This window comes from Artemia franciscana, chromosome 11 (assembly GCF_032884065.1).
Source record: "Artemia franciscana chromosome 11, ASM3288406v1, whole genome shotgun sequence".
NCBI classification, from domain to species: Eukaryota; Metazoa; Arthropoda; class Branchiopoda; order Anostraca; family Artemiidae; genus Artemia; species Artemia franciscana.
In genome coordinates this window covers 19,071,751-19,095,763 of record NC_088873.1, presented here as the reverse complement: position 1 = coordinate 19,095,763, position 24,013 = coordinate 19,071,751, and the positions used below count along the sequence as shown (strand labels likewise).

Below are 24,013 nucleotides of genomic sequence, written 5' to 3'. Positions count from 1 at the left end.
TTGCAACTTCTATATGGCTTCAGAAGGAATAATTACCACATCTTATCTTTACATAGCCATTACATAGAGGATATTGCTTAAAATCGCCATGGATGTAATATATTTCCGTGGTGGACAATGTTTGTTCACCCAGGCTTCTGAATTACCTACTGTGGACGATATTGACGGATGCTCCACTGTCAATAAGGAGGTCTGCTGGCTTCCAATCTATCAGACCGCTAACACAAAATCTCGCCCTAATTCTTTCTTCCGGACATGGACTGCGAACCAACAAGTTTTCTCGCCTCCTCAGTTCCCTACAGGAAACAGTTTTGTGACAAAATTTTCCGCAGTTGAAACAATCTGATTGAAAGAAATCCTTCGTTTCTGTAATCTTTGCACGCTAGCAAGACGTTTTCAGCCACCTTGCAGACCGCAACAAGAGTTGGGTACTCAAACTCTCTCAACCGGATGCGTAGCAGTTCATTCTTGATGGAAGTTATGAATTGTTCCACGACATGTTTCATAAGGATATCGGCAATCTTTGTTCTCAGCCCATCTGCGATCTGGATCGATCTGTAGTCGGCGATGTCCATCCATTTGATCTGCAGCTGCTCTAGCTTCTTACAGTAATCAGTAAATGAGTGGTCTGCTTTCTTCTGGGTCGCACGGAATAACTGGCGATAGGTTTCAGAAGTCGCTCAAAATATTCTCTGAATAGCTTCTTTTACGAGGTCGTAGTCTAAGCTATCGGCAATAGGAACAATCGCAGCAGCTTCAGCGAGTTTACCTGTCAGAGAGGCCTGGAGTCTAACTGCCCATACAGCAAGACACCAGTTATTTTGGGTGGCAGTTCTTTCGAAGGCTGTAAGGTATGTATCGAAATCCATACCATCCATAAACTTGATAATCTGGATCGTAGTATAGTAAAATTTAAACAAACAATAAAGAGCGATAAAAAAAAAAAAAAAAAAAAAAAAAAAAAAAAAAAAAAAAAAAAAAAAATCGAACGAGACCGTGGCCAGTAGAGAGAAAAGAGATTGAAAGACTAAAACAACACGGATATTTCGCCTGTATCTAAACTATGCGTTCTCAGCACAAGATAAAAAGAAGAAGACTAAATTAAAAACCAATAAAACCACCACCAATAAAAATAAATACAATTGTCGCTACTGATCCACGTATGGAAAAGAAGCTATTAGAGTTACTTCAATGAGAACATCAAAGCAACTGAGGAAAAATTATAAGAATTGAAACTAAGTTAACTATTCTGTTGCTCAATAATCCTCTTGTTAGCTAATATTGAAGCAACTCTTTTTGGTCCAGCAGGTGATCTTGTTCCCTAGTGATTATGTAAAATTTTAATTCCCTTATTGACTATTGGTTCATTTTTCAAGAGTACAGATAAGCTATGAAGCAACTGCAATGTGCTATGAAAGTACCCCCAAATATGCTATGAAGCACGCGCAATGTGGTATGAAACTACGTGCAAATGTGCCATGAAGCACGCCAAATGAGCAATGAAAGCACGTACGATACACTATGAAAGAACCCACAAATGAGCTATGAAGCACGCACAATGTGTTATGAAAGCACTTTCAGATGTGCTAAAAAGTACCCGCACTGTGCTATGAAAGCACGTATAATATGCTATGGAAGCGCGCACAAATGTGCTATGAAGCACCCGCAATTAGCTATGAGACCACACTCGAATATGCTCTGAAGCACCACCTGTACACTGGTACCCTGTCACCACCGGGGGGGGGGGGCAGGGAGGCTCAAACCTTGTTCACCAAGAACATGCAGTAAATGTAGAGCTAGCTACCAACGGTGAAAAACCAATGATTGTCTTCAAATTAACGCGCTCACTTCACCCACTGAAAGTGAACGGTCTAAGCAAGTTTAATGCGAGAGATAATTTTCGCAAATGTTGATAACGCTAAAACAGTTTTTTCACGGATTTTTTTTTTATCTAGATATCAAAACTGAAGAACAAACAGATAGTGAATATTTTTCTGCATATAAGTAACGGAAAATTTAGCGTAAACGAAGGGCGAATTCCAAGTTACCGCATATTCTTCACTACCAACGTTTTACACTATCCCCAAATCAAAGATATATCGATGGAGATAACGATAACAAAATCCCAAAAGTGTGTTTTAACAATACTAAATGTCAAGAAAATTTAAGTTCTTTACCTTGATTTACGCTATAATTTAATCAGCCAAAAAATTCCCTCTTTTGTTCGCTTGTAACGCCAGTAGCTGACTAACTTTTCATTCAACGGCGCGCAAATTCACCACAGAGGTATACATCTGGCTGACCTATATCATAAGATACATTTACTTCTGAACGTTGAGGCTACCAAAGAAAAACCACCGCAGTACTTTCCACCAAAAAAGAGGTCTTATTTAATAAAAATTATTTTAGGTTCTCTTTCTTTTTCATATTCCTTCTAATAATGTTCCAAAGATTCCTTCAAAATATTGACTATATACCTGATTTTTCGAATTAGATAAAATTCTTCTATGATATTCTCGACCATGATTTTTGAAGTCGCTTCAAAAGTTTGGCAAATGAAACTTTAGCAGTCAGCAAGGCCTCAAGCTTTTTTTCAGTAAAGAAGTACCATAGCGTACCACCAGAAAAGAATATGGGCTACGATCCTAAGAAGGGAATAAAACTGGTACATGAGTATTATGAGGGCAATTATGAGTGTGATATTTCTTCAAATAAAACTAATTTTGAGTTGCGGAGTTATATTTCAGTGCATCTTAAAAATGACAGTTTATCAAATACAAAGGGGTGATAACGTCAACATGCAAATAAAATAGCTCAATTGCGGTAGTAACATGAAAAAACATGAAAGTGTATTTGTTTGTGACAGTTATCACGGAAGAAATGGAAGAAAAAAGGATTTCATAAGACTGTGAAAGATTTAGAATTTAATGTTCATTAAAAAAAGTTTTTTTTTTTGTCTGTGAAGCCTTTTTTTATTGGCTTTTATACAGAGTAACCCCCACTTGAATTGTCTTAGGTGCTTAACATGATAGATACAGACGAGCAAAGTTTTTTCAGGGGTTGGTCCTAGTATAAGACTTGACAAGAAAACTCTTCCCTTGTCTGTAAATATGCGTCTACATTAATAATAATAAAAAAAAAATGATGTTCCAAATTTGACGCATGACAATTAAGATTTCAGGTGTTTGCGGACAACCATCAGCCCAATTCTCATTATATTGGTGTTTTTCAGTAAAAATCCAAACCGTTTTCACTGGCTCCTAGTTCCAAATTTTTACTTGCTCCATAAAACAAACGATCTGCTTAGTCTTTGACACACCACGAAACTGTTAAAGATTAAGAGAGTCCCATCAGAAAATTCACATCCCTCTTATATCAGTCCCATGGACCTCCTTCCCCTTTCATGGGAAATTAAAAAGTGGCGTAATATTAAAAATTCTGAATATGACAACCACTGAGAAGGTAAATTTCGAATTTACATACAGCCTAGCAGGCTGCTTGTAGCGCAAGAGTACAAGTAGCACGTAATATTAGTACAAGAAACACGAATTTGAAAAATATTCATCCACAACAAATTATTTATTGCTGTTTTATTGTAAAAGAAAAAACACTAATCAGTAATGTCAACTAAGTCAATAAACAATTCTTGTAAAAATCTACGAGATCTGAGATGATACGTACGAGTTGAAATAGAGCTATAAACATCATAATAAAAGCAAGCATCTTGAAAACACCATGGATATGCCTGTTTCAACCTGAAAACAAAATAAATCATTAGGTCACGCTATAAAAAAAAATACACATTCAAATCACTTTTTTTAAAAGGTATTTTCAAAATAAGGCAAATTGGAACTAAAGTAACCCCTTGAAATAGATACTCGAAATAAGAAACAATTTTGTGGTAAGATCACATGAATTTTTAACATCCATATGAATTTAACTTTTAATCTGGACATTATTGTCTTTACCGGAAACTTGCAAGGACAAAGTACAGGCAATAGTACCTCAGATAGGTACTATCTGAAAAAAAAAATATACCAGACTGTTTTTTCCTCAAAAATGACTAAAATTATATCCATTTTACAGTCATAACTCCAAATATAGTGAACAACTGTGTCACCAATTTGATTCAAAAAGCACAGCAACTTTCGGTGAAACTTAAGAACGAAAAGGTTCAATTGGACCTGTGCTGGAGCAGTCAGAAAAATAAAGAGTAAAAAAGATTGCACCGTAAAAAAAAAATTATGTGAAAACAAAATCACTTCTTCCTTAACTGTTTTCTATTTACAGAATAAAGTATTCCCCTTCACTAAAAGTAACAATTATCTTTTTCTCACGAAAAGCTTATTCAACATTCGCACAAATATTTTAGCTCTCGCGTAACGCCATTAAAAAGACGGAAGAAACGGAGTTCCGTTTAGTTTTCATGCCCTTCTTTTAGAATTATTTCTTTCTGCCAGATTTATAACGGATCCTTCTAGAAAAGGTTATAAGTTCCACAAAAGTTGTACAACATCCACACAGAATTCAAATTCTCGCATGACCCCATAACAAAGACAGAAGAAAAAAGCTTCTGTTTAGTTTCTCTTCTCTTCTTTTAGAATTATTTACTTCCGGCAGATCCATGACAGATTCTTCCAGAAAAAGTTAAGTTACATCAAAATCGCACAACAACCGGACAAAATTCTAACTCTTGCAAAACGTCATAAAGAGGACAGAAGAAAAGAGGCTTTCCATCTTTTTGTAGAATTATTTATTTCTGACATATTTTCAATGTCGAAATATGGAGGAAGAATTTTAAACCAGAACTGGACAATTATACTCTACATACATAGTTGAACAACATACTCGTACCCCGGGCACAGATATTGTGTTCGTCAATGTGTTGGCCACTGTGGACTTATCAATGAGACAACGACTTTGTAGCAGTATTCAGATTATGATGTACTTGATTAGTTAAGCAGCCCACTCACGGCACAGCCACAGTTCTTATTTTCACCAACGAGATGGCTTAAGCTTACACGAAAGCATTGTAATAAAACATAAGCTTAAGTGTAAAGAGCAGACATTAGATGGAGGCAACAGTCTCCTTCTTATTTAAAATAAGGTTCTATTTGATTGCATAAAGCAAATACTCCTAAACGAGTAATCGAAGTCAGTGCTGTAGGGATGATTTGCGATGATCTCCCACCCCAGTTTTTGAACTGTTTCTGAATTTAGCATGTGGCACTGCTGGCAGTGCTATATGGCACTGTGTAACATGTGGTTGCGTATTGTCATGGAAAAGTTACACCTTTAGTTCAGAGTATGTGGCGTCATGGTGGGTGACAAGGCTTACTTTTTGTGAGCATTTTACTGTAATATTGGCTGTTAATAACTCATTTGGTTTAAGCTTTATGTTCTTTCTCAAAGATGTGATTTTGCGACAAGCTATAATTTTCACCGAAAGGATTAGATACTCTAGTATAATTACTACTTACTTTTAGTAGTAATAACTATAATTAGTAATGATTACTAGTAGTAGTATTACTTGTAGTATTGAAATCATTAGTTTCGGATTTATAAGTTCGATGAACCTGGTTATGGGGCCGTAACAGCACGAAGAGTTTGCAGCAGTAGCAGGACAAATTGACTGACTTATAAAATATTTTTTATCGTCTAATTACAAATGATTGAAATACTTACGTTCAAGGAAATGTGTTTTTTCTTTTGGAAAAATATATATTTTTTGCTATATAACCTTTTAATGATAAGAGCCGTCATAGGGATAGTTCCCTAGATGAATAACTATATAATTATATACGCGTGAGGCGAACCTCTGAACCCTGACAAACTAGTCAGAAGTGAGTTATACAAACTAGACGTTTCAAAGAGCAACCTTCAGTTCTGGACCAAAGTGTATCCCTATGGATCCTATTTTCTCTTCAAAGGATAACGAGTTTGGGACAGCTTGTAGCTTATCCAAAACGAATTCTACAAAAACCCACAATGTCACAAGTGAATTATTATTTTCTTTCTTTTTTAATCGGTTTCTATTAGACTGTCTATTCCCTAATGCCTAGAACACTATCCATATTTCATTTTCTAAAAGCTTTCGGAAAGAAAATCCCTTTTCAAAACCGTTAGCGTTGACATAAATGTCTACTTTAAAAATACATAACTGATATAACTTGAAAGCCAGTAGCTGTAAATGCGTGGAAAACTAACACCTTGAACTTTAACCTCGGTCCTATTGGTGTTACTCACAGGTGCACAAATAGAATCTTAAATGATGACTTCTAGAATTCAACAAGACAAAAGGCTCTAGAATTAAATAAGTTGGGGTTCCAAACCAGGGTTACATGCAACCAATGGGTAACCGTCAGAATCCCTCCCTAGGACTTTATTGACATGACACTCGAGCAATACAATGCAATTGGTAGAGGTATTTAAGACATTGGGCGGGGAAGATTGTGTAGGCGCAGCTTTCCATTTAAGGACAACACACACAAACATCTACCCAAACTAACCTCAATCCTCTTGGATAAAAATAAAATAGATCCTGGGCATTAATCCATTTCCACTGTCTGAACTATTTTATTCTGTAAAATCTGTTCGTTTTAAGGTTTAATGTCGCTCCTTACTAAGGGACTGTGGGAGATTAAGTCGTCCTCAAAGACATGGTTATTTCATTTTTCGACTATGCTGAACAAAATGGCTATCCCAAAATATTGTCCGGTGATCTTGGGGAATAAAAGAGCATGGGAGGGGATCTAGTTGCAGTCTCATTTTTTTGGTCACCTAAAAAGGACAGTTAAACTTTTAGTTTCTGTCACAATGAGCCCTCTCACAACGTTCTAGGACCGCTGGGTCGATACGATCACCCCCCCCCAAAAAAAAAAAAATAAACACGTATCCGCGATCTTTCTTTTGGCAAAATATACAAAATTCCTCATTTTTGCAGATAGGAGCCTGAAACCTGTACAGTAGGGTTCTCTGATAAGCTGAATCTGATGGTGTGATTTTCATTAAGGTTCTGTGAACTTTAAGGGGTGCTTCCCTTTTTTTCAAAAATAAGACAAATTTTCTCGGGCTCGTAACTTTTGATGGGCAAGACTAAACTTGATGAAAATTGTATATTTAAAATCAGCATTAAAATCAAATTCTTTTGACGTGTCTATTGATAACAAAATTCCGTTTTTTAGAGTTTCGGTTATTATTGAGCAGGGTTTCTCCTTATTACAGTTCGTTACCACGAACTGTTCGATACATTGATTGCCTAGAATGTATTTCTAAGCATAATATCTTCAATGAGTTTTGGCTCAGTCGAGTAACATGTCGCTCTTTTACCATATGAAATCATGGGTCTCACGTTCGATTCATACATCAAACATAAATTCCATAAAGTCAATGCAAAACTACTTCGAAGCTAAAAAATATGCCGCTGAAAAAGAAAACATGTCACCACCTATATCTGTAGTTAACCATAATCTATGACTTTGGTTATGTATATGGCAGCATCGGTGCAATCGTCATTTATCCTTCTCCGTGACCTTAAACCACTGAGGAAGATAAGAGAACGTGATACGGGCCCGCTTAAAGTCACAGAGGGGATACTACTGCCGACTCAATTTTACGCGTGGATATATTAAGTGTAATTGTCCGAGGTAAATTTTTACCACGATTTAATTGCCGAGAGGATATATCGGTGTAGAGGAGGGATTTTTCCGTGGAAGTGGACCCATATTTCCTGGCTTTACTAAAAGATGATCAGAATCTTAAAACTAACAGAAATTATTGCATATATTAGGAGGGTCGCTCCATCTTCAACACCTCACTCTTTACGCTAAAGTTTTAATTCTTTAAGAACGACTCCTAAAATCAAGGTTCGTTTCATTAAAACAAAAAGAAGCTTTTTTAAAAGTTAAAAAAAAAAACTTTAGCGTGAAGAGCAGGGTGGTGAGGAGGGGACAAACCTCCTCACATACGTAATAATTTCTGTTTTTTTGAAGTGTTTATGTTGCTCTTTACTTTCAGTTGAAAGAACCTGTTGTTTTTTAATAGGTTTTAGACGCAAATGTAGATCTTTTTTACACCTCTAAAAAAAATGTGTCCAACTAATGTTCACTAGTTTTGTCTTAAGAATCCTTTTACCGATGCGCTTATGTCACTGAAGTAGCTTCCTAAGTAAATAAACTGTCTGAGAGTCAATTACTGCGAGAAAGTGAAGAGGTGAGAAATTCTCCTTTTACAAATTAAGATCTGTAAGCATGGAACTGTTGATATTTAGGCTAGGCAAATAAACGCAGAAAAGCAAACATTTGAATACCCACCAGAACAAAGAAAATGTATAACAAACGAATTCCTTTTATTTTTGCAAATGGTTTTTGAGTAAATTTTCTTTTTGTTTCATCATTTCTAAATGAATTTTGCAACGCAGAAAAGCAAACATTTGAATACCTACCAGAACAAAGAAAATGTATAACAAACGAATTCCCTTTATTTTTGCAAATGGTTTTTAAGTAAATTTTCTTTTTGTTTCAGCATTTCTAAATGAATTTTGTACAAAAATAACTTTCTCATATACAATATTTATTAGAGTTACTAATGACATTTTTTGTTGTATCAATTTATGATAACAAGAGAAACACGAAAAAAGGAAAAAGGGGAGGGGAGAGGAAGAGAGAAAAAAAGAGACCCCAACCGAGGTTTTTACTTGGGAAAAAAGCATTATTCCGGAAGCCAAGGATGTTGCAAAATTATTCTGAAGTATGTATTATTAGTGGCCAGAATTTTTTTTCCAACTCGGGTATTCATCCTGATGGCATCCATCACCACCACCATCGAGATTGTAGGCTCAAAGATTCCAACTAAATTTCACACGTTCTAAAGGAAAACTAGCGCCAAAACAAAAAGTAATGCAACGTCACTAGGCAAGCATGGTGGCTTGCCAAACTCCAAGTCCACTGAATCCTGATGCATCGCACCCATTATCGCCAGTTCCTTCAATTTTTTCGGATATGACATGCCAGTCATTTCTTGTGGGTGGTCTAAAAATCACCAGAATGCCTACTGCACAAACAGAAATGATTACATTATGTAGAGAAAAAAGAAGTACAACCATTTATTTAGTAAGCCATCAATGGGCATGTCAAACCCTTTCCCTTCTAGTTTTATTTATTATAGCATTTAAAGAGCAGACTATTGGCATTATATATATATATATATATATATATATATATATATATATATATATATATATATATAAATATATATATATATATATATATATATATATATATATATATATATATATATATATGTATATGAATATATATATATATATATATATGTATATATATGTATTTTTTTGCATACCTTAATAAGCCTTCTTCATGAGCGTTAAGTCCGATTCCTGTGCCAATTTTAGTAACTAGTGACAGTAGCTCATTCCGCACAACACTTCTATCCATGGAGTGGCTTCCATCATCTGCCGATACTACAAAAAAAATATATAGTTCTAGATTGTTTGAAGGTATCTTTATCATTTTACCCTGCTACAAATCTGGATCCTATTTAAAGTATGAAAAAAAAATTTCATAGGAAGTAAACTTACATTAGAAACTTGCAGTGAATCTCAGGGTTCGAACATTTTTACGTTTTTCAAATTAAAATTCAACAGGGGTTTGGAAAAAGAGGAACACTAATACACTAATACTAATACTAATACGAACTCTCAAAACCAATAATAATAAATAAATAAGTACAAAAAAAAACTAGTAACTATTATCATTCAGACATTGCTTTAATGTCTTTTAATGTTTCTTTTTGAAGAACAAAGAGACTCACAAGCAGCTCCTTTGAAAGTGCGTTTCATGCCATAGGGCACGTAATTGTAGACCCTAAAGACGCATAATTTAACACTAAATACATTGCGATATCCTTTGTTTTCCAGAATCCTCTTTGAACTACTATTTGGTCAAAATAATATTAACACAACATCTTCTCCCCTCACGTCCTTTGAAAATTCAAAATGAATTACGTAGATAATACTGATATAATGACCATACCCAGGATATTTGTTCATTGGGGGGGGGGGGGGTATCAAAATGATTTCATTTGGGGAGGAGGTTTACCAAAAGATTTTTTTTGTTGATGTTGTTTTTTAACCTGCATTTCTACAACAAATTTTAGACTTAGAGAAATATTTTAGGATGGGGTTCAAACCTCTTATCACCCCAACCTCAGTCCCTGGAATAGCCCAAATTGATACTAAAAAATTTCCAAAACCAATCATCTATATATATAAAAATAAGTTGTTTGTTTGTGTGTTGACTGACGTCACGCATGTTTGTCGACTGACGTCATTATAAGGATTGAGCATTATGCCGTCATGAAGTTGTTTGTCGACTGACGTCATGTTTGTCGACTGACGAAATTACAGACCGGGACACCGGGACACAGGGAATATAAAAGACGACCGGGACACTCAAAGGGAAATTACAGACTGGGACACCGGGACACAAATAGCGACCGAGACACAGGGAATATAAATGACGACTGGGACACAGGGACACAACTACAACGGGGACGCCGGGGTGCACAGGGGGGATATATAAATGACGACGGGGACACAGGGAATGTTCGATTAGCAATCACCATCAAAAAAGCTCAATGACGACCGGGACATAGGGAATATAAATGACGACCAGGACACTCAAAGAGAAATTACAAACTGGGACACCGGGACACAAATGACGACCGGGACACAGGGAATATAAATGACGACCGGGACACTCAAAGAGAAATTACAGACTGGGACACCGGGACACAAATGACGACCGGGACACTGGGAATATAAATGACGACCGGGACACAGGGACACAGAGAATATAAATGGACACGGGGAATACAAATGACGACTGGGACAATCAAAGAGAAATTACAGACCGGGACACCGGTACACAAATGACGACCGGGACACCGGGACACAGGGAATATAAATGGACACAGGGTATATAAATGACGACTGGGACACTCAAAGATAAATTACAGACTGGGACACCGGGACACAAATGACGACCGTGGCACAGGGAATATAAATGACGACCGGGACACAGGGAATATAAATGGACACAGGGAATACAAATGACGACTGGGATACTCAAAGAGAAATTACAGACCGGGACACCGGGACACAAATGACGACCGGGACACCGGGACACAGGGAATATAAATGGACACAGGGAATATAAATGACGACTGGGACACTCAAAGAGAAATTACAGACCGGGACACAAATGACGACCGGGACACCGGAACACAGGGAATATAAATGACGACCGGGACACTCAAAGAGAAATTACAGACTGGGACACTGGGACACAAATGACGACCGGAACACAGGGAATATAAATGACGACCAGGACACAGGGACAAAACTACAATGGGGACGCCGGGGGGCACAGGGGGGATATATAAATGACGACGGGGACACAGGGAATGTTCGATTAGCAATCACCATCAACAAAGCTCAAGGGCAATCATTAGAATAATGAGGTATAGATCTGAATACGGATTGTTTTTCCCATGGACAATTATATGTTGCATGTTCAAGAGTCGGTAAACCTGACAATCTATTTATATGCACTGACAATGGGACAGCGATGAATGTTGTATATTCGCAAGTTTCACGTAGTTAAAAACCTATATATATATATATATATATATATATATATATATATATATATATATATATATATATATATATATATATATATATTTATATTCACAGGTGGGACACAGGGACACAACTACAATGGCACGTAACTAATATGGCGCGTAACGACTTACGCGCGGGGGGGGCGAAGCGCCCCCACCAACTAGGTGTTGGGGTGGCGCGAAGCACCACCCCAACAGCTAGTAGTAAATAAACGAGGACAAAAAACTAGTAACTATTACCATACAGACATTACTTTACTTCCTTTTTGAAAGACCCGAAAGAACCACAAGGAGCTGCTTTAAATGTGCATTTCATGCCATAGGACATAATATTCTAGGGGAAAATTCTGACCTAGGGGTCGGTGTCTAGGGCAAATAAATATCTTATAGACGCTGTGCATTCAAACTATGAATGTGCGATGTTAGTGGGAATATTACTAGTACGTGACATAGTTTGCACCAGTACGGGCAATTACTTGCAAGAATCAGTATGTGAAGAACAAGACACTTTTCCTTATCTAACAACCTCATAGGCACCGAAGCTAGATCCACTCAACCCCTTGTTGCATGATCAGAGAGCTTTCCTACGTTTTATCTTCTTTCTTTGACGTTATTTTCAAGATATTTGTAGCCACAACACCTGTAGCATAGGGACACAACACCTAGTTGGTGTTGTGTCCCTATGTCCCACCTGTGAATATAGATAGATATATATACATATGTTTTTAACTACGTAAAACTTGCAAATATACAACATTCTTTGCTGTCCCATTGTCTGTGCATATAAATAGATTGTCAGGTTTACCGACTCTTGAACATGCAACATATAATGGTCAATGGGAAAAGAATCCGTATTCAGATCAATACCTCATGATTCTAATGATTTCCCTTGAGCTTTGTTGATGGTGATTGCTAATCGACCATTCCCTGTGTCGCCGTCGTCATTTATATATCCCCCTGTGCCCCCCGGCCTCCCCGTTGTAGTTGTGTCCCGGTCGTCATTTATATTCCCTGTGTCCCGGTCGTCATTTGTGTCCCGGTGTCCCAGTCTGTGATTTCTCTTTGAGTGTCCCGGGAGTCATTTATATTCCTTGTGTCCCGGTCTGTATATGCATTCGTTTTTGAATTGATCTTTTTTTAGTTTTTAGTTTTTTACCTTTTGTTAGTTATACCTCATGATTCTAATGATTGCCCTTGAGCTTTGTTGATGGTGATTGCTAATCGAACATTCCCTGTGTCCCCGTCGTCATTTATATATCCCCATGTGCCCCCCGGTGTCCCCGTTGTAGTTGTGTCCCTGTGTCCCGGTCGTCATTTATATTCCCTGTGTCCCAGTCGTCATTTGTATCCCGTGTCCCGGTCTGTCTATACATTCGTTTTTTAAATGGTATATGATGAAATAATTTTTTGTATTTTTCCTTTTTTTTCTTTTTAGTTTTTTTTGGTTTTTACTTTTTTTAGTTTTTTTTCTTTTTTCTTTTTATTTTTTTTTAGTTTTGTTTTTCTCCTTTATTTTTCATTTTTTTTCCTTTTTTTCTTATTTTCTTTTTTAGTTTTTTAGATTTTTAGTTTTTTTATTAGTTTTTAGTTTTTTTTCTTTTTAGTTTTTACCTTTTTTTAGTTTTTTTAGTTTTTTTTTTACTTATGTCCTGGTCGTCATTTATACTCCCTGTGCCCCGGTCGTCATTTGTGTCCCTGTGCTTTGTTGATGGTGATTGCTAATCGAACATTCCTTGTGTCCCGGTCGCTTTCTCTTTGAGTGTCCCGGTCGTCATTTATATTCCCTATGTGCCGGTGTCCCGGTCGTCATTTGTGTCCCGATGTCCCGGTCTGTAATTTCGTCAGTCGAAAACATGACGTCAGTCGACACACAAACATGACGTCACTCGACAGACACACACACAGACAATTTATTTATATATATATATAGATTCTCTGCCTCGTTTCCCACATAAGTCGTTACGCGCCATTGTAGTTGTGTCCCTGTGTCCCACCTGTGAATATGGATATATATATATATATATATATATATATATATATATATATATATATATATATATATATATATATATATATATATATATATATATATATATATATATTAGCTGTTGGGGTGGCGCTTCGCGCCACCCCAACACCTAGTTGGTGGGGCGCTTCGCGCCCCCCCAAGCCCCCCCCGAGCGCGTAAGTCGTTACGCGCCATATTAGTTACGCGCCATTATTGTTGTGTCCCTGTGTCCCACCTGTGAATAGAGATAGATATAAATATATGTTTTTAACTACGTAAAACATGCGAATATACAACATTCTTCGCTGTCCCATTGTCTGTGCATATAAAAAGATTGTCAGGTTTACTGACTCTTGAACATGCAACATATAATTGTCCATGGGAAAAACAATCCGTATTCAGATCTATACCTGATTAATTCTAATGATGTGTCCCTGTGTCCCGGTCGTCATTTATATTCCCTGTGTCCCGGTCGTCATTTGTGTCCCGGTGTCCCAGTTTGTAATTTCTCTTTGAGTGTCCCGGTCGTCATTTATATTCCCTGTGTCCCGGTCGTCATTTGTGTCCCGGTCTGTAATTTCTATTCGAACAATCCCTGTGTCCCGGTCGTCATTTATATATCCCGCCTGTGCCCCCGGCGTCCCCGTTGTAGTTGTGTCCCTGTGTCCCGGTCGTCATTTATATTCCCTGTGTCCCGGTCGTGATTTGTGTCCGGGTGTCCCAGTCTGTAATTTCTCTTTGAGGTTCCCGGTCGTCATTTATATCCCCTCTGTCTCGGTCGTCATTTGTGTCCCGTCTGTAATTTCTCTTTGAGTGTTTTTTCTTTTTAGTTTTTTTTAGTTTTTTACCTTTTTTCTTTTTTCAGTTTTCTTTTTCTTCTTTATTTTTCAGCGTCACTATGAAGTACATATCGACGAACCTTTGTTTTTTAACTTAAATCTGGTAGGCATTGATGACCTTATCCAAGTCAAAATCCCAAACCCAATCATCATCGCTATCATTTTCAGTTTTGATATGTTTTGACTCTCGCTGTCCAGGTGGATTTTCATCTAACTGTGCGGTTTTGCGTTCTTTAGCCGCAAGCCTGTTTTCTTGCTGTTCTTGTGATTCCCCGGCACGCTTTCTTTTCTTACTTTCTCTATCAGCTGCAAGCCTGTTTTCTTGCTGTTCTTGTGATTCCTCGGAACGCTTTCTTTTCTTACTTTCTCTATCAGCAGCAAGTTTTTTGGCATAAACTCTTTGAGCAGCTTCCTCGGCTGTTGCCATTGTAGGTTCTTCAGTCATTTTACAATTAAACATTTTTCCGCGAACAAATGTCTTAAATACCGTTAGTGACGTCACCGTCAAAACAAAAATGACGACAACTAATTTCATGACGTCAGTCAACACAGAAACATGACGTCACCTGATCCACAGACAGACACACAGACAGACAACTTATTTATATATATATATATATATATATATATATATATATATATATATATATATATATATATATATATATATATATATATATATATATATATATATCTATGTTTTTAACTACGTAAAACTTGCGAATATACAACATTCTTCGCTGTCCCATTGCGTGTCCCCGTCGTCATTTATATATCCCCCTGTGCCCCCTGACGTCCCCGTTGTAGTTGTGTCCCGGTCGTCATTTATATTCCATGTGTCCCGGTCGTCATTTGTGTCCCGATGTTTTCCCCGTTGTAGTTGTGTCCCTGTGTCCCGGTCGTCATTTTATATTCCCTGTGTCCCGGTCGTTATTTGTGTCCCGGTGTCCCAGTCTGTAATTTCTGTTTGAGTGGCCCGGTCGTCATTTGTGTCCCGGTGTCCCGGTCTGTAATTTCGTCAGTCGACAAACATGACGTCAGTCGACAAACAACTTCATTACGACATACAGCTCAATCCTTATAATGACGTCATGCTACAAACATGACATCAGTCGACAGACACACAAACAAACAACTTATTTATATATATATATATATATATATATATATATATATATATATATATATATATATATATATATATATATATATATAAACTAATTTTTAATATAATAATTAACGAAAAGCCATTTCTTGGGCTGGAAACAATCCACCAAAATGAGTTAAATCGCACTTCCAAATAACAAATATAATTCAGAATAGAATTCTCTATCCTGAACATTGAAAAGGGATAAAAAGTCCCAGCAGAACGCACCAGCATTGTAGAACTATATTCCAGACAACTTCTCAGAATCCCCATTTAAGTACGACACCTAATGCATCTGATCACGTGCACTTAATAACACTTTCTAGAATGAGAAAACTTAGCGATAACACAGATTTCGTTCAGCTATTCTTTCTTTCCTAGTTCATTTCTTACAGAAACTCTTGATCTATTCGATACGAGATTAGAAAACGCTGAAATAAGAGAATAAATCCTAGGTGAAATAAAGAAATACTTTTTTAGGCATTAAAAGTTGAATAGCCTCCGAAAGCTATGTCAGCTTGAAGGCATCCAGACGACAAAGGGAGGACAAGACATAATAAATTATGAAGGCATTTGCATTGACTCAAGGGATTAGTATAGCTAATCTTTTATTAAGCATTTTGAATACAAAAAGACCCTTCTGGGGAAGGAAAAATACTGCTTATGTTAACAGAAGTCTTAGTCAAGTGAATAAGAGAAGAAACTGATTTCCTAAACAAATAACATTTGACTACTTGTAAAGCATATGTTCTAAATAGACTGATTTGTCACTTCCACGGTAGATAAAACAAAGGAAGCGTGATAACGCTGCCTAAACAAAGAAAGCTATGTCTCCAATGCATAATTTTTATTCTTAGGCCACTTAGCATGGAAGGAGTCGATTTGAAACCGTCAGTAGGGGCTTACTCGATTGGAAGTTCGAGTGACCCCTCCCACGCCCTTCTTATTTGCCCTTAAATCCCCTCAATCGTAAAGACGTCCTGTCAAAATTTTTAGGTAGCTATTCTGTTCGAAATAGCCGAAACGTGCAATAACAATGCCTCTGGGATGATTAAATATAAAAAACAGGATTTTTCGACCGAAAGTAAGGTGCAAAATTAAAACTTTAAACGCACAGACATTACTCCGTGTATGACGTTTTTAATTGACGAAAGAAATGACAAAAGAAATTAACAATATAGTTATATAGTCTAGAAAACGGGGGTAATATAAACCAGTGAACGGAAAAGAAGCAAAAAGGAAAAAAGCAGACATTTCGGCATGGACCCCAGCCAAGCCGTTTTCAGTGCTCAACTGAGGAAATAATTTGTTTGAATCTTTTAATATTAAGTTATTGTAAATTGGATTTATAGGAATATCTCCCGTATCTCTATTTAAAGCAAGGTCTTTACAGAGCCGCTGCAGTGGGGTTATGACAAAGGAATAGAAGGGCAATATAAATCTGTTATTTAGAAATATTTGTTTAAAGATGGAATTCAATCTGAGTAAGTAATGCGACAGGCCTCAAAGTCTTCCACCTTAATTGCCAAGGCCTAAAGTTAGCCTTGGCAATTAAGTAAACGAAATTATTGTAAACGAAATATGTGAACTTTCTGTTTTAGGTTATCCGTCTTACGGAAACCTGGCTGAATGACCACAAGGCTGAAGCCTAAAGATGTATTTGTTATTATATTATATAGGCTGGCATCTGGCTCCATACCAATCTTTATGGATCTTCTGGATAAGCAGCTTGAGAAATTACCAGCTGGTTCACATTCATTTATGATGCTTGAGCATTTTAATATTGACCTTCAGGAGCTTGACACGAGTGTTTATATGAATTTTTGTAGCTTTGCATGTCCTATGGTTTATTTCCAACTATTAATGTCTGCACACGAGTCACCACCTCATCGCCAAGGCTTATTGACAATATTTTTTTTTTTTCAAATTTGGATTTTCAGCTCGAAGAGTTATTATTACAGATGTATGAGGTAATTTTGGGATTTCGAAAAGACTTGAGTTTTGTATTCTCCCAAAGACAACACCAATTTTTCCAAATAGTCCAATGCCCGTGTTTAGCCAGAGTAATCTTCAAAAGTTTAAGCAGGCAATTGCAGAAGTAATTTGGTCGATCTTACGCATGATATAAATATGAGTTTTCAAAGATTTTAAGATAGGCTGATTTTGAAAATGACAAAACTTGTATGATGGTTCGTTCTCCATCAAGGCGAAAAAAATCCTAAGAAACCATGGCTGTCGCCTAGCTTGTTACGTTGTCAACTTATAAGAATTACTTAAATAATGGAAATGATCCGATTTCTTCAAGAATTTATAAACATTATAGGAATACCCTTAATAAATTACTGAGAAATATAAAAAAAAATATTTCGTAAATGAATTCACCGAGACTTTTGGTAACCCTGCAAAAACATGGAAAATAATTAAAAGCGTGATATCGACAGAAAACTCTATTATCCCCGATGAACTAGTGATGCAGATTGGTTTGCCAACGAATAAACCAGAAAAGCTATGTGATGCTCATTCCCAACATTTTGCTAGTATTAGCGTAAATTTATCTTCCCGGGTCCACGGGCTTTTTCTGGAATAAATTATTATTATTATTATTGTATCTTCCGATGATGATCCTCCTTTGGAGTCTTTTTTATGAAGACTTCAAATATGAAACCCTTCTCTCATGATGAAGTAGAGAAAATTAGCTTAGGGATAAAAATTAGATCGGCCGGTAGTGATCCACTTAATCTTCTTCTATTAAAAACCGCGTTTCCTTATATTGCTGATGTTCTTACTTCCCTTATTAATATGTGTTAGAAACGGGGAACGTTTCCTGATTGCTTGAAAGTTGCTAGGATAACTCCTTTTTTTTTAAAGGCGTTAATAAGAATGATCTTCGAAATTATCGGCCAATTTCGGTCTTACCTGTTATTTCTCGTGTTGTAGAAAAGTGTATTAACACTAGACTATATGATCCTTTGGAACTGCATAAACTGTTAAATCCAATTCAATTTGGTTTCAGGAAGGAGAGAACTACAGAGATGGCATTATCATATATAATTTCAGTAGTTAACGGAGCTCTTGATAATAAGCTTAGAGTAGCTGGTTTGTTTCTGGATTTAATTAAGGCATTTGACACTGTTGACCACCAAATACTATTGCGAAAATTTGAATTTTATGGACTAAGAGGTGCTACTTCGGGTTTGCTTTGTGATTATCTCCAAAATAGAGAGCACTACCTTCACATTAATGGATTTTCATCAAGTAAAAGTCTTGTTAAATGTGGTATCCCCCAGGAGTCTGTATTAGATCCTACTCTTTTTTTGATTTTTATTAATGATCTGCCAAATGCTGTTGCAACTAATTCTAGAATTAGGGATTAAGTAGATCCTGAACCTTCTGGGTCCAGGATCCCTACACCCTTATTTGCTGATGATGTGACATGAATGTGTGTTGCTTCAACTGAACAACGATTTCCCTCTACAATTAATGCAACAATGACTAAGACATGTCTTTGGATGAAGGTAAACCGACTTGACCTAAATATAAGTAAGTTAAATTTTTTTCACGGTCTCCAAATTATTATCCTTGGATTACGGAAATAGTTTCACCGAAGGTAACTGTTGAGCGGTCAAGTTCCGTTAAGTACCTTGGGATTATCATTGACGAAAATTTATCATTTAATTACAATGTAAAAGCAATAAGTAAAATACCATCGCAGAATTTAGGGACTATCCGTACATTAAAACAATTTTTTCCTTCATATGTTTTAACGGTTATTATATTCTTCTTTGATACATCCGTATATTTTGTATTGTTCGTCTGTAAGGCTTGGTACTTTCCCATCAATACTTCGCCCAACACACGTACTGCAGAAGAATGCCATTAGATCATTTTGTGGAATAGGGAACCAGGATTCGATCAGGTCAATGTTTATTATAATTACTATAATGACTGCAGTTGGATTGGGTGATTTTTATACATTGTTTTTCATATACAAGCATTATCTTGGGTGCGTTCCAGACTGTTTTACAGGAATATTTCTGGAAAGGTCCAACTTTCATCGTTACGGAACTCGGACAAGTGGAGATACTGAGGTTCCTCGCCTAGTTTTAAGTAGGACTGCTTTTTCAGTTATTTATAAAGGGACTAAGCTGTAGAATAAGCTTGTGCCGAGTACCAGGGAATTACCCATTGGTCAATTTAAATCTGAGCTGCGTATGGGGTTGCTTGGTAAGTATACCTTCGAAACAGACTGAGACTGAAGGAATTAAAATTGTCAATAATTGTTTATTATTATTTTTATGCTTTGGGATCATGATATTATGTTGTTTAATTGTGTATGAATTATTTATATAAGTTCTTTTTTTAGTACATGGTTTCATCCTTCTGCTTATTATAGATTAACTTGTTATTTTTTGTTTTGTTTTTTTTGTTCTTTTTTATCATTTTTTTTCTCTTCTATTTTTTGTTCTTTTTTGTTAGTAGCACACCCTCGCAAGCGGCACTTTTGGTGTGCTACCGAATGATTTTGTCTCTGTTTTTTTTTTGGAATAATAAATTGCTATTAATACTACTTACTACTATTATGCAGTTTTAATTTCAATGGCCTCCCTAAAAGATTATGGTAACCTATTTACCGTGGATACTAAAGTTATCTTACCAAAAAGAACTAAACGATCCAGATTTTTTTAAAATGTGAAGAGCCAAAGCAGAATCGACATTATGATTTTTATTTTCACACACCTTTAGAGATTTATCTATTGAAATCTTGTGTTCATGCAGTCATTCCCCAGGTATTGACAGCTGCAGCCAAAGTATAGCTTCCCACAAGATCACGGAACTCTGTAAACGCCACTACTCAGTTTAGGGTCAGTTTTGTTATTTCTGGAATTGGAAAAACGTTAAATCTTTATTTCAATTTTTAAAAAAACCAGAGAAATTACGTTTCTTTAAAACTTCTCCAAGTTTTATCGCTGAGTCTCAGGATATATTCGACTTTACTTCAAAAAGTAAGCATTGCTTCCTTTCTTTTGAGCTCTGAAGACGTCTTGACGGAGATTCTTGCCAAAATACAGGCTTTTGTCTTTTTCCCTTCTTTTCTGTCCACTGGCTATTTTACCCTCATTTTCTTGGTTATTTAATTATATTATGTCTTGTCTGTCATACGTCATCTGTAGCCTGTGTGGTCTTGGAATATATTTAATTGATGAGACTTCGGGGAATGCGTAATCAGTCTAAATTCATTAATTCTTTTCTTCTTCTTGGTCTTCTTCTAATCTTGGTTAATATGACGATTTTCTTTTTTCTTTTGTTGATGTTCTGACAAATAAAACACACTGATAGAAATAAAAACTGTTTTCGGTAAAGCACGACTAATGCTCTGGTTTTTAGAAGGATCAGGGCAAAAGGGAAGTTCCTCTTTGTGGCATTTCTGTTCGTTTTACCTTTGACTTTATAATTCATTGTGACTTCTGTTTGTTTTGGGACCCATTTTTGAATAAATGGGTCCCAAACAAGAAGTGAGTCTCTAACTTCTTTTTGATTAAATACAACTTTTTACTTTTTTTTTGAAAGACCTCTTTCTGGAAGAAAGGTTTTTTAATTAATAGATGGGAAATAGCAAAAAAAGCTGTTGGATAGAGAAAATGTACGCTTCACAGGATTTTGTGTCTTCAACAATTCAGCTGTTTTAATCAAGGGAGCTACACACAGATAGAATGATGCTTCTTACATCATGAATTTGTTTGTTTTCACTAACTGCTTAAATATCTAAAGAACAATATCTAAATCTAACAACGTCTTTACTCCAAAATTTTCTTAGCGTTTTTAGGTAATTTTCTTAGCAACATGCCGAGATTGTTTCCCACGGTCTATCTTGGTGACACTAATCTTGGATACTTATCTCCATACTAAGTGTCGCAAGGAAAGTCGGTGGGAAATACGAAAAAATCGAAAGTAAACTCCTATAAAATCAAATGCTTAAAATCTTTCTTTAAACTTTAGAAACTAAACAAAAAAGGTTCAAGAACGAAATTTATGTTTTATAATCAATCTGTATCATAAATAAGGAATGCTGTTCTTATGGCGCTTATATTGATTGTTAAAGGCTCTCTTGGAAACAAAGGAACTGGTAATACCCTAATCATCCAAGGAAAATTTGATAACGTATAAAACAGTTGGCAATGAGAACTGAATTAAACCCAAAAGTATGATTCAAATTTACGAATTTTGAAACCATAAATCAAATTACAATCCTTTTAAGAGACAAACATCTTTAGTGGTAAGCTTTGCTTCATGAGCTGAAAAAAAAATGAGTTTAAAATTAAGGTTAAAAAATTGTAGAATTAAATTTGAAAAGAAAGATGTTCAGTTGAATCTAAAATTATGAAGAAACACAAATTTGCAAATTAAGAATAAACAAAGAACAGCAAACAAAATTATAAATATGACCTCTTAAAAGTGAAGATTGCGAAAGGGTTCACCAAGCGAAGCCAAACCTTCTTAACTAAATACAGCTTAATCAAATAAGGATGAGCATATGGACAAAGGAAACAGAAGGGTTAGATAGAGAAAACAAAAAAAGAACGGAGAAAGAACTTTTCGAGAACGAGCTATTTTGCTCTTAAGAGTTACTTGAAGCCTGGTCTTAACTTTATTGCAGTTATCTTGGTCGGCAAATTAGCATCCTTCATTTTCGGGCAAAAGCGTGAATCAGTTAAACCTCATCAACTAAAAAATGTTCAACATCAACTTAAATGTTCCACATTAAATTCTACAAAGAGAGCTCCATTGTCAACAGTTTTTAGTCGCTATGCATATGCCGTTCCATTGCGTCCAAAGAGAGGTGTTTAAGTTGTTAGAGCTCATGAATGAATCTTTGAACAAGATTCATATAGAAAAATTGAAACGGATCGGGGAGTACATTTGTGAATCCACATGTAAAAAAGGTTTTATTCAAATACAATACAATACTCTATCATAGTCATAGCCCGTAAAGACGGCATTGGCTGATTGATTGATAAGACAAATTCTACTTCTAATCTCGAAATATCGTACATTGAAAAATACTGCTGCTTTTATTCAAAATTTGGATAAAATCATGTTGATATATAATCAACGCCCTTACCGATCCCTGTCCAATCAAACTACTCCTGACGTTCATCACAGTAAGAATACACTTGACATTTTTCTTAAACAATATTCCAATGAAGGGAGGCAAGTGCAAAGGAAGAAATTTAATGTTGGTAATACAGTTCGAATCAATCGAACAAGTAATATTTTTGAAAAGGAGAATTACTTGTGGTCCACAGAACTTTTTAAAGTGTCGACAGTCTTAGACACTAAACCTGTAACGTATCACCTACGTAATATGAAAGATGACGAGATTCTTGGCGGTTTCGAGAGTATGAATTACAAAAAGTTAAAAACAATGGAATGTATCGGATTAAAAAGATACTAAAGAGACAAACTCACAACGGTAAGAGACAGTTGCTAGTTAGTTGGCTAGGATACAACTCTTGTTTTGATTCTTGGATTGCCGCTGAAGACATTCACAATGCATAATGATTTCTATTTGACATTCATGTCAATGTCTCACTGACTTCCTCTATGATGACTTGAATAAAACAATCAATTTTAGGACAAAACATTTCCCCAGGGTTAAATGTGATGGAAAGTATTAAGTCGCTCTTGTTGATTGTATTCTTAAAAAATATCGATATCCTGATAAAGGATCGTTTATGTGATATAAAAGTTAGACCAACCGATTGGCCAGTGTATGGCGAGGAAGAGGGATGAATAAAGTCACTTAACTGTGATATATACCCGCATCTCACTCTAAAATACAAAGAATATGGTAGTATGACTGATTTGTGTCGTGGAATCAATAGAAAAAAATCGCTGCTTGTAAGAATGATGCATTCCACTTTAGCTTTTCCATGAAATATGGTAGGGTTTAAATTCGTTCTTCCATCGAGAATGAAATGGTTCACCTCAACGATAATCTGAGAGATGTTCAACAGAATATAATCTACGGTAAAAGTACTACCATCAGTGGGATGGAAACTGTTATTTTTGCAGACTATCCATCCAACTCCTTGTCAGACAATTGTATATTTCTTTACCCCAGTAAACACTTCTTAATTGGAACTCTGTCAGTTAACATTAAGAAATGAATTGGACAATCCTTTAGCAATTGCAAAAGGCTTGGCTGGGATTACATGTCATTTTCAACCCATTCAGTAAGATGGTTGACAGAAATAATACTTTTGTTTGTCCTGATGTTGACTGCTATGTTCCAACTCTTAGATCACGTCAATTGGGTCA

General features: G+C 36.1%; 1 protein-coding gene across 5 annotated transcripts in view; it reads right to left on the bottom strand.

The window, feature by feature from the left end:
- LOC136032922 (rapamycin-insensitive companion of mTOR-like) overlaps nt 1–24,013 on the bottom strand; it is a 167,492-nt gene that overhangs the window by 8,009 nt on the left and 135,470 nt on the right. For 3 of the 5 annotated variants that reach the window (XM_065713386.1, XM_065713387.1, XM_065713388.1), the window contains exons 19-20: nt 9,358–9,478; nt 3,561–3,755 (exon numbers count right to left, since the gene is read on the bottom strand). In XM_065713386.1, coding sequence (XP_065569458.1) covers nt 3,611–3,755; nt 9,358–9,478 — 266 coding nt within the window. In that variant the 3' untranslated portion in view covers nt 3,561–3,610. Of the gene's footprint in view, nt 1–2,177; nt 2,304–3,560; nt 3,756–9,357; nt 9,479–20,431; nt 20,573–24,013 lie in introns of those variants that run through there. The other 2 variants (XM_065713389.1, XM_065713390.1) reach the window with 2 other exon arrangements.